The sequence below is a fragment of the Echeneis naucrates genome, chromosome 13, assembly GCF_900963305.1.
Source record: "Echeneis naucrates chromosome 13, fEcheNa1.1, whole genome shotgun sequence".
NCBI lineage: Eukaryota > Metazoa > Chordata > Actinopteri > Carangiformes > Echeneidae > Echeneis > Echeneis naucrates.
Window position 1 is genome coordinate 687,571 of NC_042523.1, and position 17,183 is coordinate 704,753.

Below are 17,183 nucleotides of genomic sequence, written 5' to 3' on the forward strand. Positions count from 1 at the left end.
CAAAAATCAATGATGATTTCTCTACTCTGATGTTAGTGTAAAAGTATGAAATAAAAAAAATTCCATGACTTCTCTCTTACCCTATTTGATCAATTTGACAGGACAGGACACTCAACCCAATTGGCATATGACCCCCCCCCCCCCATCCTGTTTCTGCTTCAGATTTCTGCTCATTGGGATGATTTGGAGCTATATCAATACATCTGATTTGATTTAATTTGATTTGATTTGATCTTCAAACCGTTCCACTAAGTGCCACTTCCCTGCACTCCCATCGCTTTTCCCCTCACCCACTCAACCAACAAAGCTGCTTGGAAATGAGACTCATTCCTTTCCAAAAATAAGGCTTTTGGGAAGGTATATTGTTAATGGCATACTATACTTTGCACTTGACATACGTAAAATGTGTTGCAAGACTCCTCTCTTTCATTCAAATCGAGGTAAGTGGTGGCCCCATCCATGACTAAGATGCCACTAGCACATATAAAAAAGCAACTGTTCAATGGAAATCATTCATTATAAAATAGGTAAATCTCACTACATCTTGTCAGGTCAGTTGTGCCTAACCAGGCTAGTTTTTCCCAGTGTCCTATGGTTATTTGCTGAAATAGGTCACCAGAGCTCCTCCACTTCCTGGAGGTGTTCTTTGTATTTTCCAATGGTATCAAATTGTATATTGCACTGAGACAAGTTGAAACATAACTGAGCATGTTGTCAGTACCAAAACTGTATTATTTTTTTTCTTTATTTGCACCATAAATAGTCTTGAAATATCTTTTCAATCCTGAGAACGTCATAGATGATGACTGTTAACTTGCAGTCCGGGTTGTGATCTCAGTAGAACCACACAAGATGTACAGTCTAAGATTAAAGGCAGCTTTGGGGTTTAGTTTTAATATGGATTTAGGTTTATTTCAAGATGAAGCAACTTGTACATCACACACGGTAATGTCAATAATGTGAGATGTCTGTTCCGGAGGAGAAACACATACCCACACAGGCTTTTCCATCAGCAGTGGAGGTGAATCCCTGGTCACACACACACAAGTAGGTTCCAATCAGGTTCTGACAGAAGGCATGCTCCCCACACACCATCTTATTGGCACACTCATTAATGTCTGAGAAGAAAAACAAACACAGGAAACATTATTTAATCCTCTCTTGGTAGATTTGATTTTCTCCCATTTAAAAATTGAAATGAAATCACTTAAAGCAGGAGAAAGCAGCAGTCGCAGTAAGGACCAGCTTCAGCACTTGTGTTGGAAGCACCACCCAGAGCAACTGAAACCATGTAAATCCGTCTTCATTTGTATAGCTTGGGTGATTTTTCTTTTGTTTAAGGGACAAGACAAATTATCTGAATCTTAGTTGATCATGATTCAATAAGACCTTTCTCAGACCTGGATCAGCCTCCATCTTCAGTGTCAGTGTCAGTGTCAGACTGTCAGGACCACAACTGTCAATTGTCTATTGTTAGGGTTTTAGTTGAGTTTTCTTTCTTTGCCTCATTTCCTGTTTTAATTTGAAGTCTGTGTCCTGCCCCTGTCTTCCTACCCCCTACCCCAATGTGTTTCACCTGTGTCTCATTGTCTCTCTAGTGTGTGGTATATATGCTGTGTTCCCCATTCCTCCAGTGTCTTATTGCATTGTTGTGAGCGTTCCAGCCCTTTTGTTTTCCCTCAATCGCAATATTGAGAATGCAGATACCAAGGTTGGTATCAGTATCAGATTGATACTATATTTTTGTTGATGTTTCTCTTCTATACATTTAGAAAACAATTTGAATTTCCTCCCAACGTTTGTGTGAGCACAGCTCTCTGCGGATCCTAATGTGCAAAGTCTCACCTGAGAGGTCAAGCTCACTGCGCCCCTCCCCTTTGTAATGTTCGTATTCTTCTATGGATAAAACATCGAGAGCGGAATTTAATGCTAACTTCTGCTAGCTGTTTATAACAAACTCCTGCTGAACAACAGTCACTCTGCAAGTCGTCTACTAAGGTTATATTGCCACCTATGGGTAACTCCTTTGTTCACACTTATCATAACCACACCTCCTACCCTGCTCTGCCTAGAGCAGACACAGCAGCTCACTGCTGGCTGTAATGATGGGAAACACACTTCCTTTGACTGACTTTATATGAATCACCCACCGCATTGAATTGGTCATTTGAGTCATTGAACCGTCACTCAAGCTACACTCCATCAACTTCAGGGACATATTTGCAAGACAAACACAACATCCTGTTTTAATCCGAGTGTCTATGTGTGAGTAGATATTTGTGTTTGTGCATGTATGTGCATCTGTGTGTGCATGGATGGCGATGTGGCCTGGGTGGGGAATATTGTCTATTTTTATTTTTCAGTATGTCATTTACTCAGTGCAACATTGTTCTTTGTTTGAAAAGTGGTAAATAGATAAAGTTTGATTGGCTGGTAAATAGATAGATAGATTGGTTGATTGATTGATTTACTGATAGAGTGAATAATTTCCTTCTACTGGAGTTTTACCGGACTACCCAGACTAAGATGAGATAAGAATAAGATAAGATAAAAAAAAAAACAAAAAACACAGCACAGGATCTACTGCTCCAGACAGTCTTGGGCCTCATTAGACGAGGATGGCTGGAGGATGTAGAGAGGATGCCTCAGTCAGTTAGAGACTTTTACCTAAGTTAGAGGGCTGAGTCGTGAGAGGATGTCTCATCATCATTCCTGCTACCACGAGAGAGGTAATTTTAGAGGGAATCCATGATGGGCATCAAGAACTAGCTAAGTGCTGATAAAGAGCTAGCCAATCTGTATGGTGGCCCAACATGTCAGAACAGATCACTAAAAAAGGTATAGCAGTGTTTGTTATCTTTGCCATTTTGTTACCTATTATGTTATATGAAGGAAATTTTCAGGTAAATGTTCAGTGAAAATACTGACAAAGGTAGTGTGTGAAGACAATTGGGTTACTATAATGCTACAGTCAAAGTATTGATAGGAAATGTTCAAGGAAACCTTTGTGATAGACATTTTAGAGAGGGAGATATGACGAGTGAAAGGTGCTGCTGTGAATGTGTTATCGCAGTGCAAGAGTGCACTCGTGTTTGAAGATGTAGAAGGAAGTACGTTCAGTTGCTGTTCTGTCCTGCATATGCTGGGCATTAAAGACCGTTGCACAGACTAAACCCACGCAATATTATTAAATCATTTAAGTTCATTTTTCTCCTTATTAATGTACACACAGTATCCCATTTTGACAGAAAAATGCAGAAATGTAAACATTTTTGCTAATTTATTAAAGAACAAAAACTGTATTCAGACCCTGTGCTCAGTATTGAGTAGAAGCACCCTTTTGAGCTAATACAACCAAGAGTCTTCTTGGGAATGATGCAACAAGTTTTTCACACCTGGATTTGGGGATCCTCTCCAGCTCTTTCAGGTTGGATGGTGAATGTTGGTGAACAGCCATTTTCAGGTCTCCCCAGAGATGCTCAGTTAGGTCTAAGTCAGGGCTCTGGCTGGGCCATTCAAGAACAGTCAGAACTGTTCTGAAGCCACTCCTTCATTATTTTAGCTGTGGGCTTAAGGTCACTGACTTGTTGGAAGGTGAACCTTCAGCCCAGTCTGAGGTCCTGAGCACTTTTGAAAAGGTTTTCCTCCAGGATATCACTGTACTTGGCTGCATTCGTCTTTCCTTCAGTTGCAGCAAGTCATCCTGTCCCTGCAGCTGGAGCACACCCCACAGCATGATGCTGCCACCACCATGCTTCACTGTTGGGATTGTATGTCACAATCATTGTTTCCCTGTCAGTCAGCTGCAGCTCATTTCCCCTAACCCCTCACTAACTCTTCTATCTTTGCCAGATTGTTCTTTAGCGCTATGCAAGACTTTCCAGTGATCTGTTCCTCTCTTCCTCTCCTGTTGCCAAACGTTCTCCCATCTCCCCACTGCATCTCTGGAGCTCAGCCACAGTGATCTTTGGTTCTCCTTTACCTCTCTATCTCTGTCTCTGGACGGCCAGCTCTAGGAAGAGTTCTGGTTGTCCCAAATATCTTCCAATCAAAGATTATAGAGGCCACTGTGCTCTTAGGAACAGCAGAAATTCTCTTGTAACCTTGGCCAGATCTGTGCCTCATCACATTTCTGTCTCTGAACTCGGGCAGTTCCTTTGACCTCATGATTCTCATTGGCTCTGAGATGCGCTGTGGGCAGGTCTTACATAGACAGGTGTGTTCCTTTCCCAATCCTCCAGTGGAGCTGTAGAACCATCTCAAGGATGATCAGAAGAAATGGACAGCACTTGAGTTAAATATACTGGGGTCACAGCAAAAGGTCTGAATACTGATGGCCAGGTGATATTTCGGTTTTTGTTGGAAATAAATTTGCAAAAATGTATTTTTTCTATCAAAATGGGGTGCCGTGTGTACATTAATGAGGAAAAAAAATGAACAAATGACTTTAGAAAATGGCTGCAATGTAACAAAGAGTGAAAAAAAAATCTGCACTGCATATGGCTGGGCATCCTCCTTTAAAGGTCTCCTTACGGGCTGTTTCCAGCTGAAAACACTGCTGACCTTGTCCACTCAACTGACTAGACCCATCTCCCTGGCATCAGGGCAGCTCAGCAGGCAGTTTCCTTCCTCCTTTATACACTAGTGTTGGAATCCCCTCACACATGCTCTAAAAACAACAGTAGAGAGGCCTGCATGTCCCTCAAGAAGCCTGAGCTAGAGTTGTCTGCCTGTTTGTGTGGATTCAAGTTTGAACAGGAACTGAATGCAGACATTGGCTGGACTCAGACGCCCTCAGCAGGGGTCCCCGGTGACTTCACCCACGGCAGCCCTCCGCCTTTGCTTTTCCCAGGCTCTAGTTGCAGGAGAGAGCTGTACCAGCTTTCGTGTCGACCGGATCACTGAAGGGAGCAACATCAAACATTCTCCTCAAACCCAGCACAGACTGCCGCGCAATCAGCTGAGTTCATGTGCTGCGAAGACCAGCATGCCAACTTTGTTACCTGAAGCTAATGAAGAGCATTGTCTTCCATGACCTTCCCCGCTGCCGCCGAAGAGCTTATCTCGTCACTGTTGTCTGAGGAGCAACACGGACCGGTCAACCGAGCCGAAGAACGAGTTGCGGACAGTCGGAGCTGATCTCTCTCTCCCTTTTACTCCCTCACGCTGGAGGAGCTGATCTCTCTCTCCCTTTTACTCCCTCACTCCGGAGGAGCAGAGCAACAAAAGAGGCTTGTGTCTGGGCAGAGACAGTTAGAATAGCATGCGTTGCATTTTGTTTTACCATGTCTTTTGCTTATTTGGGATTCAGTTTCATTTGTTTTCTTTGCTTTCTTTTATTTCCATCGGTTCCCATGAATCGTAAAATTGATTGGTGCTACAGATCTCGTGTCAGCCGTCACCGTGATCAGTGATTGAGCAGTATCACTAGTTAAAGGACCAATACCCAACCTGGGAACTCTGCTTGCCAGCTCGGCTATTGAATAGTGATATTGTAATAATCAACTGTGGTGACGTCGTCTGTGATCTCTTTCTCCTTCTCTTTTCTTCCCTTCACACACATTCACACACGGCAACCAGCCGCCATCTTGGCTCCGACGGGTGCGTAGTCAATGTCACTGCATCGCAAGAAGGCCCCCTTAACTCAGTGGGGGTGGTGGGAGAGAGGAGGGTGAAAGCTGAGCTATCATCCATGTTGGAGAACAACTCCCACCCCCTGCAGGACTTCTTAACAACACTGGGGAGCTCCTTCAGTGACAGACTGCTTCACCCAAAGTGTGTGAAGGAACAATATCGCAGGTCCTTCCTTCCTGCAGCTGTCAGACTTCACAACCAGCAGACCACACACAAGACTCTTTAAACTTACTGGATTGTACATATTCTGTAAACTTCCCCACTGTGGGACGAACAAAGAAATATCTTATCTTGGCTCTGACGAGTGCGTAGCCGACATCACTCCATTGCCATCTTGGCCATTCTTATTACATGTGTGTCACCTGTTGTAGATTAGTAGCTGATGTGTGTCATTGAATAATCAAACTATAACAGCCATTTATCCAGAGTGATGTTATTTTGAATAATTATTGCTATGAATAAATTCTGTTATATTTTAAACCATTGTTGTTTGTGATTATTGTGGCTATAATTGTGACAATTGCTGGATTTATAACAGTCTGTGCTTGATTTCACTCCTTCTGTTAACCTTCTGAGACTGAATATTGAGTTTGCTGATTTGGACATTGGTCCCTGGTAACAGGGAGGTGCCCCGAAATTTAGTTTAAATCATGATAGTGATTTCAGGGGGGATATGTGGGAGACAGCATCCAGAGGCCTTGTCACTGTTCATGCCTCAATATGAGAGTCTGGTCATCAGGACCTTCTCTGGTGCCAAACAAGTCAAAACAAGTAGAAGACATCTGGGTGCCAGGGAAGGGCACAGGGAAGGAACTACACTACACATATGCACACAGAGCTGCAAAATCACTATGGTTGAAGTTCAAGGTAAAGATGAAGGCTATCCACACAGCACACACACGTAACCTGTCTTAGGTATAAGAAGCATGTCACGTGTTTTTCTGGTTGGTTCTGTCTCTGACTACGTTGTTAGTAGGGCTGATGTGAATAAAGAGATTCCCCATCTGACACCTGTGTCCAGACAACCTGATTTCCTCTTTTCCACCTCTTTCCGCCACAACAGTATAATCACAACAATAATCCTTTTCTTGCTACTGTGATGTGAAGATAAAAGAAATAAATATCTTTTCAACCTCGCCTCCAATAGCATATGTAGCACAAGGTCCTCTCCCTCTTGGCCACTGTATTGCAACGTGCCAACTCTCCAGCTGCACAAATTATTGGACGGGCGTTGTGCATTTACATCCAGGTGCGCCAGGTCTCACTCCCTCATTTCCAATCTTCTCTTGCAGGGCCTGCAGCATGACGTGCAACTGGGTCTTCGTTTGGCGTGGGAGCCATCAAGATTTATATATTGCCATGGAGAAACAGGCTTCTGAACCACTGAATCAATGCCAAGCAATAGTGTTTAAACGGTTCAGTGTTTTGAAGCACTTGATACAGTTAAATATGGCAACATTTTCTGGCCAACATTCAACATAGCATTTTCATGGAACAATAAAGTCTCATGAAGCAGTGAAGCACTGTTGTGTATCTTTAACAATTTAACTTTCGTGTGTACCTTTACGTCTTTGACTAATGTGATTGCATTGGCGAATGCTTGTGTATCCATCTATCTTCCATCTTCTACTGCTTTTCCGTTTCCAGGTTGTGGGGCTGCTGGAGCCACTCCCAGCTCACTCTGGGCGAAGGGTGGACACCCTGGACAGGTCGCCAGTCCATTGCAGGGCCAAAATACAGAGACAGACTGAGACGAACACCCACTCACACTCACATTCAGACCTACAGACAATTCAGAGTCACCAGTTACCTAGACATGCATGTCTTTGGGTGGTGGGAGGAAACCGGAATACTCTGTGAAAACCCATGCAGACACGGGGAGAACATGCAAACTCTACACAGAAAGGCCCCAGACCGAACCCGCGACCTTCTAATTGTGGGGTGACAGCGCTGACCACTACATTGTCGTGCTGCCCTGCTTGTGTATTGATAGTACAAAATGCTGGTGATAGTGGAAAGTGGGTTTTGGGGGATTCACGGACTTCTTTTTAAAAAACAAGATCATTTCAGTTGTGTTTGGCTTTAGTCTGTTTCTTTTCTTTGTCATTACGTCTCCAGCTTTGGAGAAGACTCTTTCCCGTGGGAGTGAAATCGGTATGTATTATGCTATTAATCTAATCATGTGCTAATCTTACTTATACTTCACTATCCCCAGTTGTCAATCAATAAAACTACAGCAACTGTCCTCCTCTCAAAAACCCATGAAGTTTACAAGGATTGTGTCCATTTATGCAACGCTGTGTCTGATGTAATGAAGCTTCATTCGGGAAGTCACGTGATGTTTCGCATGGTGACGTGAGGCATCCTGCCACAATAATTTTGCTTTGAAAGCTCACTTGAATCTCTCCTTTGTCTGTATTCAGTTTAGTAGCCAGCCTGAAGTGGAAAAACTTGGTCAATTAAACTGCGTCATTCTTCCACTTGCAAAGACCTACACCACGTAATGTCTGTAGACAGGGCTAATATAGTGAGTAACTTCAGTCCCTGCAGTCACAGTCGCACGATAGTGACATGTTGTCTGGTCTCCTGTTTGAAGTTAGCTGACAGTAGCGGAGATGAGTCAGTGAACAAGTTAACAGAGATGATGAATTATGATTCATGAGTCACTAAGGTGACTCTCGAGTTTTGAATGAATTGTCTAGGAATCGCACATCACTAGCTGGATGGCGTCATCATGATGGCTGAGAGGAAGGGAAGTGCTGTTTGGAGATAACTTACCGCTGCAGACAAAGATACTGCTACCTGTAAGCAGAACACCCAAAAGAGAAGGAGGGAAGAGGAGGGGGATCCCCAAACCTGAACCAGAACCCTGGCACAGAGAACGATCACTGGCAGAGGCCTTTCAGCAACACACTCAACAATATCCACGTAGCTGATTTTTAGGAGTAGAAGTAAAATTTGGTAACCTCCAGCATTAATTTGAATTATTTTTCAAACTCTAATTGGTGGATAGAGATGTAATTTTAGCAGGCTGATTAAACTTTTTTCATGTTTGCAAATTCAATTTGTTGATAAAATTTCAAATATTTGTTAGTTAGTAAAAAAATGTTTTTAAAATATTTAAAAAAATTTAAATATTTTCTACAAACCTTTGTCCTGTGTTTTATTATGATCATATTCATGATGATCTAATTACAAAATCATTCAACCATCATAAAATTTCAAGTAAAAAGCATTAGTTTCAGTATCAGCAATGCTGGCCCTGTATTTACTTACTCGATCCTCCATCTATTTCATGTTCATCATCGTTACAGGTATTTCGGGCTTTAATTATGAAACAGCTGCAGGAAATGCTCAGCTTAACAGAACAGGAGTGATCTCAGTTTTAGTCTGTCTGTGTTGCTGCTGTGAACTTCACACCAGGGTCTGAGTGTGAACATGTAAAGGTCTGTGATGTACTGACAAGCTCACCTACACACTTGCCAGTCAGCGTGACCTGGTAGCCTGGCTCACAGGAAGTGAGGCAGCGGTATGAGCCGATGGTGTTTTCACAACGCTGTGACCCGCAGACTGCTCCACTGGATGAAACACACTCATCCACATCTGAGAGAGAAACATTTCCTTGTTAATCAAAGCTTTGATAGCAAAAAGAGAAATAGTCTCCAGTCTCCAGATCTGCTTGGTCAAGCAGGAAAGCTATTGCAGGCCTCCAACACTCTAAAACTAGCAGTATCATCTCCTTTGATGGCTTTGAGTCAGACATTGAATTTGCAAATGCACAACTGTTTTTATACATGTTTTGATTATTTAGATTTTAGTCAGGAAATACAGGAAGTGAGTCATAAACTGAGTGACAAGGATGTAGAAAAATCCTTCTGTTCCCTCAAACCAAATAAAAGCTATGGTCCTGATAACATTTCTGGCTGCTTGCTGACATCTTGTGCAAAGGAGCTGAGCTCTATTTTTCAGCACATTTTCAATCAGTCTCTAAAGAGGCAGCATGTGCCAAAAGTTTGGAAGGATGCTGTTGTTATCCCTGCCCCAAAAATCAGTTCTCCCAAAACCCTCAATGATTTTAGACCAATCGCACTGACATAGGTTTGTAATGAAATGTTTTAGAATTGTTAGATCTGAAATTCTGAAGAACACTTAGCAGGACCTTGATCCCATGCAATTTGCTTATAGACCCAGCAGAGGGGTAGAAGATGCTACAGGTACTTTATTAAATTTGCTTTTTAAACATCTGGAGGGGAAAGGAACACATGCAAGACTTTTATTTTTGTTTTTTCATCTGCTTTTAATACAATCCAACCCCATGTTTTAGCCTCAAGGCTTTTAGAGCATTTTAACATAAGCAACAATCTTGTGGGTTGGGTTTTCAACTTTTTAACTGACAGGACACAGAAAGTGAGAGTGAATAGAACGGTCTCAGATCAGGTTACATCCTCTACTAGATCCCCACAAGGATGTGTGTTGTCTCCTGTCCTGTTCATCCTCTATACAATCGTGTCGTAGCAGCAGAGAGGATAGAACCATTTTAAAGTACGCAGACAACACAGCTATTGTCAGCCAGCATAAAAACAATTGCACGAGCCATGAGCCCAGTTATTAATAATTTTCTGCACTGGTGCAGTAAAACTTTCCTTGAGATGAACATTTCCAAAACAAAAGACATCACTGGCTTTTGTAAATACAGGGCTTCCAATCAAGAGGCTACAGTTTTAGAAGGTCAGATAGTGATGTGTGTCAACACATACAAATATCTTGGAACTATCATCGACAACAAACTGAACTTTTTTTGAAGTTTGACGTTTTTTGGCCTTTTTTGTCTACTGGTGTTTTAATTTATCTTGCTTTTTATCTTGGGGCCGTCCTCTTTGTTCTTTTAGCCAAAGCAATCTCGTCACTCTGTCTTGTCTTGTGTTGTTCTGTGTGTTTACAATATGAGAGAACTCACTTACTGTAAACCGAATTTACCCAAGGGTACAATAAATATTCTGAATCTGAATCTCTTGACAATGAACTTTTGTCTGTGAAGTGTTTGGCTCTGGTAGCACTGTGACCTTATCTAGACACAGGTTGTCTTCGCTCTTTTAAGTATAAAAACAATAGACTAGATACACTGGTGTCTCATGAGCTGAAAGAACAGTGGTATTGGAGTATTAAGTTGTGTGAAATGAGAAGACAAATCAAAAAATAGTACCTTGTAAATACAATACTTGAGTCAAGTATATGTTATTTTCATGCCCTAGGAGTGAGGGTGGTTGTTTGTGGTCACATTCATTTTAAAGGACAAAGTGTGTGTGTGAGCGTGTGTACACACACCCAGACAGGTGGTCTTCTCTGGGTTGGGGGTGAAGCCGGTTTGACATTGGCACTGGAAGGAGCCTGCAGTGTTTACACAGCGACCATCCAAACACACACCTGGCTTCTCACACTCATCCACATCTACAGAGAGAGCAAAAGAGCGCTGTCATGTAACACACACACATACGCACAGTATAAAAAGAAACATGTTCACCATGAGGACAGGCCAGATGGCTACAGCATTACATCAGCTGAAAACGCAGAAACAGAAGAGCTGAGCTGTTAGCACTGCCCTATACACTCACCGGCCACTTTATTAGGTACACCATGCTAGTAACGGGTTGGACCCCCTTTTGCCTTCAGAACTGCCTCAATTCTTCATGGCATAGATTCAACAAGGTGCAGGAAGCATTCCTCAGAGAGTTTGGTCCATATTGACATGATGGCATCACACAGTTGCTGCAGTTGTCGGCTGCACATCCATGATGCGAATCTCCCGTTCCACCACATCCCAAAGATGCTCTATTGGATTGAGATCTGGTGACTGTGGAGGCCATTTGAGTACAGTGAACTCATTGTCATGTTCAAGAAACCAGTCTGAGATGATTCCAGCTTTATGACATGGCGCATTATCCTGCTGAAAGTAGCCATCAGAAGTTGGGTACATTGTGGTCATAAAGGGATGGACATGGTTAGCAAAAATACTCAGGTAGGCTGTGGCGTTGCAACGATGCTCAATTGGTGCCAAGAAAATATTCCCCACACCATTACACCACCACCACCAGCCTGAACCATTGCTACAAGGCAGGATGGATCCATGCTTTCATGTTGTTGACGCCAAATTCTGACCCTACCATCCGAATGTCGCAGCAGAAATCGAGACTCATCAGACCAGGCAACGTTTTTCCAATCTTCTCTTGTCCAATTTCCATGAGTTTGTGCAAATTGTAGCCTCAGTTTCCTGTTCTTAGCTGAAAGGAGTGGCACCCGGTGTGGTCTTCTGCTGCTGTAGCCCATCTGCCTCAAAGTTCGACGTACTGTGCGTTCAGAGATGCTCTTCTGCCTACCTTGGTTGTAACGGGTGGTTATTTGAGTCACTGTTGCCTTTCTATCAGCTCGAACCAGTCTGGCCATTCTCCTCTGACCTCTGGCATCAACAAGGCATTTCCGCCCACAGAACTGCCGCTCACTGGATATTTTTTCTTTTTCGGACCATTCTCTGTAAACCCTAGAGATGGTTGTGTGTGAAAATCCCAGTAGATCAGCAGTTTCTGAAATACTCAGACCAGCCCTTCTGGCACCAACAACCATGCCACGTTCAAAGTCACTCAAATCACCTTTCTTCCCCATACTGATGCTCGGTTTGAACTGCAGGAGATTGTCTTGCCTAAATGCACTGAGTTGCCGCCATTTGATTGGCTGATTAGAAATTAAGTGTTAACAAGCAGTTGGACAGGTGTACCTAATAAAGTGGCCGGTGAGTGTATATGACACTGTACATGTTACTATGATTTAAAGTCGGAACCTGAAGCTATTTGTAAAAAAGTTTTTGAAATGCTGAAGTTGCTAATCTGGATTTTCACACACAACAGCCCACAGTACAAAACAGTTAGGAGAGCAACAGATGGTCATAAGAATCCCTAATGTTGGGCGGTGGCTCACCGAGGCAGGATGTCCTGTTGTCACTCAGCGTGAATCCCCGAGAACACACACACGTGTAGGATCCAGGTGTGTTCACACACTCTCCTTCAGAGAAACAGAAGTCACCCTCCAAACACTCATTAATGTCTGAGGGCAAATAAACAGTGATTAGTGCAACCTTATCGTATTTGAGCTGCAGTAGTTTGTGTTAGTCCATCCATTTTAATGTTCAAACAGTGAACCAGACACACTTCTGCATGATCTGAGTTTCGATAACCAGGAGGAGAGCTGCACCTGAACGAGCTGATGGTGTTCATGCAAACTAGCTTGGCCTAACGTGCCCCATCATGTGTCACTCATCAACATCTGCAGCAGAGATGGTAATTCCTATACCTATATATTTGATCTCACAAAGATAACTTCCTGAGTTACATTGTCATGACCCACTGATATCTTTGGTGTTTCAGATTTACATGTATGTGATTAGTATCAGAGCCTTCATTGTGTAGCTAGAGACAAATTATACCATTACAGGAAGGATACACATGAAAAAGAGGTTGTTGAAGCCATGGGCAGACAGACCTGCAGGCACTTTTTTACAGTCAAGGTCAAAAGAAAAAAGTGTGACTGAAAGCAATTGCTGTAAAATTAGTAACACGTGTTTTCTCTGAAATAATCTGCATATTGAATAATAATAAAAAAAAACTAATTTGATGCAGCCTAAACAAAAACAGTATTCAGTATTCAGATTTTATATGTGTATCTTGTAGATGCACGTAGACAGAAGGTCATGGTGTGTGTGTTTTGTGTGTTTGTGTGTGCGTACCTGTGCACACTCCCTTCACACTGTGGTAACCCTGCTGACAGGCCACACATCTATAGGATCCTTCAGTGTTCACACATTGTTGACCAGGACAAGTCTCACTAATCTCACACTCATTTATATCTACTGACAGAGAGAGGGGTGAGAAACCGTGAGAGAAAAAAGTGTGTGTACTATGTGTGTCTGTATGTACCTGTGCACTGTCTGTTGATCAGCAAGAATCCAGGCGAACAGGACACACAGCGGTATGATCCCACTGAGTTCACACACATCTGACCAGGACACTGAGATGGCTCTGCACATTCATCTACATCTGACCACACACGACACATCACACACAAAGACGAGAGTTAGAGCTGGTTGGTGGACTCAGACAGACAGACAGAGCCCTGACCACACTGAACATACACATGTTATACACCACACTGCACGTTCCCGGTCTGTGGTTTAGTTAGAGTTTAGAATCTGTTGTGTTTGGTGCCACTTTGCATTTCCTCTTTACCTGTACAGGTTCTGTTCTGAAGCTTGTAACCATGGTGACAGACACAGCGGTAGCTTCCAGGTATGTTTTCACACAGACCGTTGGAGCAGGGAGCCTGTCGGCACTCATCGATGTCTGCAGACAATTACAAGAGCAGAATGACACAGGCAACCTCCAGGAATGGATGGGATTATTCATCATCAGCAAGAAACAGCTGTGTGGTGTGTCTGACACTGTCAGTCAAAATAAACTTCTGATTTGCTCTCAGACTGTCATGCCGAGGACTGAGTTTAGCATGTGATCTGCAGCAGTGCAGCCATTACAAACTGAACAGTTACTGATTGGGATAAAGTAATGTATCCTGAAGGTAGATTCAACACCGTACAGACTGTCAACCCATTACTGACATTATTTAAAGAAAACCTGTCATATTCTATCAAATTGTAACTAAAAAGCCTGTTTTCTTGTTTTATTTGTTTTATAAAACTTGTTTTATTCAAGACACAAGGACGCCCACTGTGAAGTAATGCCTTGGTTAGCGACCTGGTCTGTGAAAGCCTCAAGTTTGCAATTTGGTTGTTGCCATTTTGGGATTTTATACCTATAGAAACCAGATCAGGAGGAGAAGGTTGAGCTGAAGAGGAGTGACAATGTGGCAGTATGTTTTTGTGTTTATTAAAACTGGGATACAATAGTTTGTTTCTGACATCGGGATCCTAAAACTCAATCAACAGGATTATGAGTGAAGTGCTTTGTTGAAAGGGCTGATTGTTGTTTTTGAAGTCTAGTTCTGAATTTAATATGTTTTTCAAAAATCTTACTCTTCGATTGCCATTGGGTTTCAAATTTTTCATTTGTCAAGTCATTAAGGCTAACTAACATTATACTAAATGACAGCATCCTGAAGCACACTAAAGTTCTGTAGCTACAGTGAGAAGCTGCTGCTACAAAGTATCATAGTGTTTAAATTATTTCTACATGAGTGGAAGTAACGATGAGTGACAATGGGCGTGGCTAAAGAATAAATACATCATTCTTATTAACATGAAACACAACTGAAAACATCGAATCTACTATAATTTTCCACTTCTCCCTGTTCTACATATATTTTTTTTTCCTTCACATTTTCACATGTTGGTCACACAAAAGGAGAAATTTCATGAACCCACTGTAACCAAATAAATTATAAATAATAAAGTACTTGTTATCTATCGATATAATCGATGATTGATGATAATAAAAAAAAAACTTCAAGGTAGCACTTGACTTAGGTGTGTTACCTGTACAGAACCTGTTGACCAGTTCATACCCAGGCTGGCAGGACGCACAAAGGTACGAACCCTGGCTGTTGATACACTCCTGACCTGGACACTGCAGAGGGTCCTGACATTCATCCACATCTGTCACACACAAACACATACACAACAACTCCGATGCGGTTAGATACATCTCTTCCAGACTAACAGAATATCAGCTATACCTGCTCACACCTCAACACACATGTATCCAAATTCACAGTACCTAAGTACAGCTTTTAAGGAGTACCAAACACCTGAGCCTACATATTTCACCTCCACCATATGTCAGGGGTGAGGAATTCACTTTTCACTGCATCACATTTGATATTTTGAATTCTATTCAAGTTTCAAATGAATTACACTGAAAATCAGCATATTACTTAGCAGAACGTGAGTGTTGTTTGTCTTTGTCTCTGTATGTTGGTACTGAAATGGACAGGCGACCTGTCCAGGGTGTAACCCGTCCCAGTTTGAGTCAAGATTGACTCCAGCATCCCCTGCAACCCGGAAACGGGGTAACTGGTAGAAGATGAATGAATGTTTATTTTTGGACTTTATGTATCCTGGATGGAATTCAGCTCGAGTTCAGAGAGAACGCTGAACTCTCTGCTGTTCAGTCCGGTCACTTGCTGTTTTTCTGTTTATTTATTTCATTATTAATTTATTTCCAATGCTGATTTTGTTGACATACATTCCACTTTACTCTTATTTTTTTATTCTGCTTAATTAGTTTTTTTATTACTAGCATTGCTGGCTCAAATATATATTTGATATATTTTTTGTTGACTTGCACATTTGAATATTTTGCTTGTAAATATTTTTTATGTTGAAGGTATTTTATGTTTGTGTGATATTTGCTGTAACAGAAGAATTTAGCAGTTTTGGATCAATAAAGCACATCTATCTATTGATATAATACATGTTGCCGAAGTGCATAGTGTGTGCATTTGTGTGTTGCAGAGCTGGGGGTGTGGCCGGAGAGTGAGTGACATGGTGTGAGGGCCGGCATGAGAGTGAGAAAGAGAGAGCGGGTTGGTTACTTGTCATTTCTTGTTGGTGAATGTTTTCCTCAATCATAATATTCGTACCTCTAAAACAAATCACGTCAAATACTAGCCACGCAACAACTTAAATGTGCGCTGTCTAAAATAATAAACTAAATAACTAACGAAATAATTAATGTAATTATTAAAGAACACAAAACACTTTCTTTGAACTTTTGCTCAGCATTGTTTTCAAAACAATGAAATAATCCTTACAAAAATGTAAATCAATACATTTACGATCAAACAATACAAAAAATAATAAATAACAAAAATATTAATTAAATAAAATTGTAATACACAAAAAAGTTCACATTTGAACTTTTGCTTTGTGAAACTAAACATACCTCTGGTGACCAGCATAGTTTTGTCCTGACAGAGATGTAAATAAACTTTTGTACAGAAAGAATATTTCTCAAAAACAGAATTAGCTTCTCTTTCTGTTGGCCACTCCTCAATTTTTTCCGCTCTGTCAGAAACTCTCAGAAACGCACATGCTACCGGGATATAAATGCACAACTCACACAACTCTTCTGGTCATGTAACTTGGATGGATCAGTTCAATATGCTGTGTGCTGGGGGGGTCATTCAACACAAAACAGTGGAGTAAGTTACCTAAAAAATACATGCACTTTTATTTCACATTTGTTAATTAGTAGTCAATACTTTAATGGAGTAGTTGATACCAAAATGGGCGACCTGCAGGTATTGATATACTGATACCGTGGGATCGATCTGCCCATCACTCGTACATAAATGAGACAGAGAGAGAGAGCCAGTTACGGTGCTGTCGTTATCATGGTTGTTGGAAATAAATACAGTAAGCTCTGAGGATGTGTCAGCGTATGACTCACTGTCTGCTGCTTCAAGCTGAGGGAGTTAAACCCTGAGGAAGAGCAACTTCGGCCCCTGGAGCAGATCCATAGGCTCCCCTGTGATCCAGACCGTGGTCTGGA

The 17,183-nt window shown here is 41.9% G+C and overlaps 1 protein-coding gene across 1 annotated transcript in view; it reads right to left on the bottom strand.

Annotated features, from left to right (window-relative positions):
* ltbp4 (latent transforming growth factor beta binding protein 4) overlaps positions 1–17,183 on the bottom strand; it is an 82,455-nt gene that overhangs the window by 22,504 nt on the left and 42,768 nt on the right. The window contains exons 15-22 of the mRNA XM_029516793.1: positions 15,167–15,286; positions 13,908–14,021; positions 13,599–13,718; positions 13,409–13,528; positions 12,604–12,729; positions 10,960–11,082; positions 9,106–9,237; positions 993–1,118 (exon numbers count right to left, since the gene is read on the bottom strand). Coding sequence (XP_029372653.1) covers positions 993–1,118; positions 9,106–9,237; positions 10,960–11,082; positions 12,604–12,729; positions 13,409–13,528; positions 13,599–13,718; positions 13,908–14,021; positions 15,167–15,286 — 981 coding nt within the window. The remainder of the gene's footprint in view (positions 1–992; positions 1,119–9,105; positions 9,238–10,959; positions 11,083–12,603; positions 12,730–13,408; positions 13,529–13,598; positions 13,719–13,907; positions 14,022–15,166; positions 15,287–17,183) is intronic.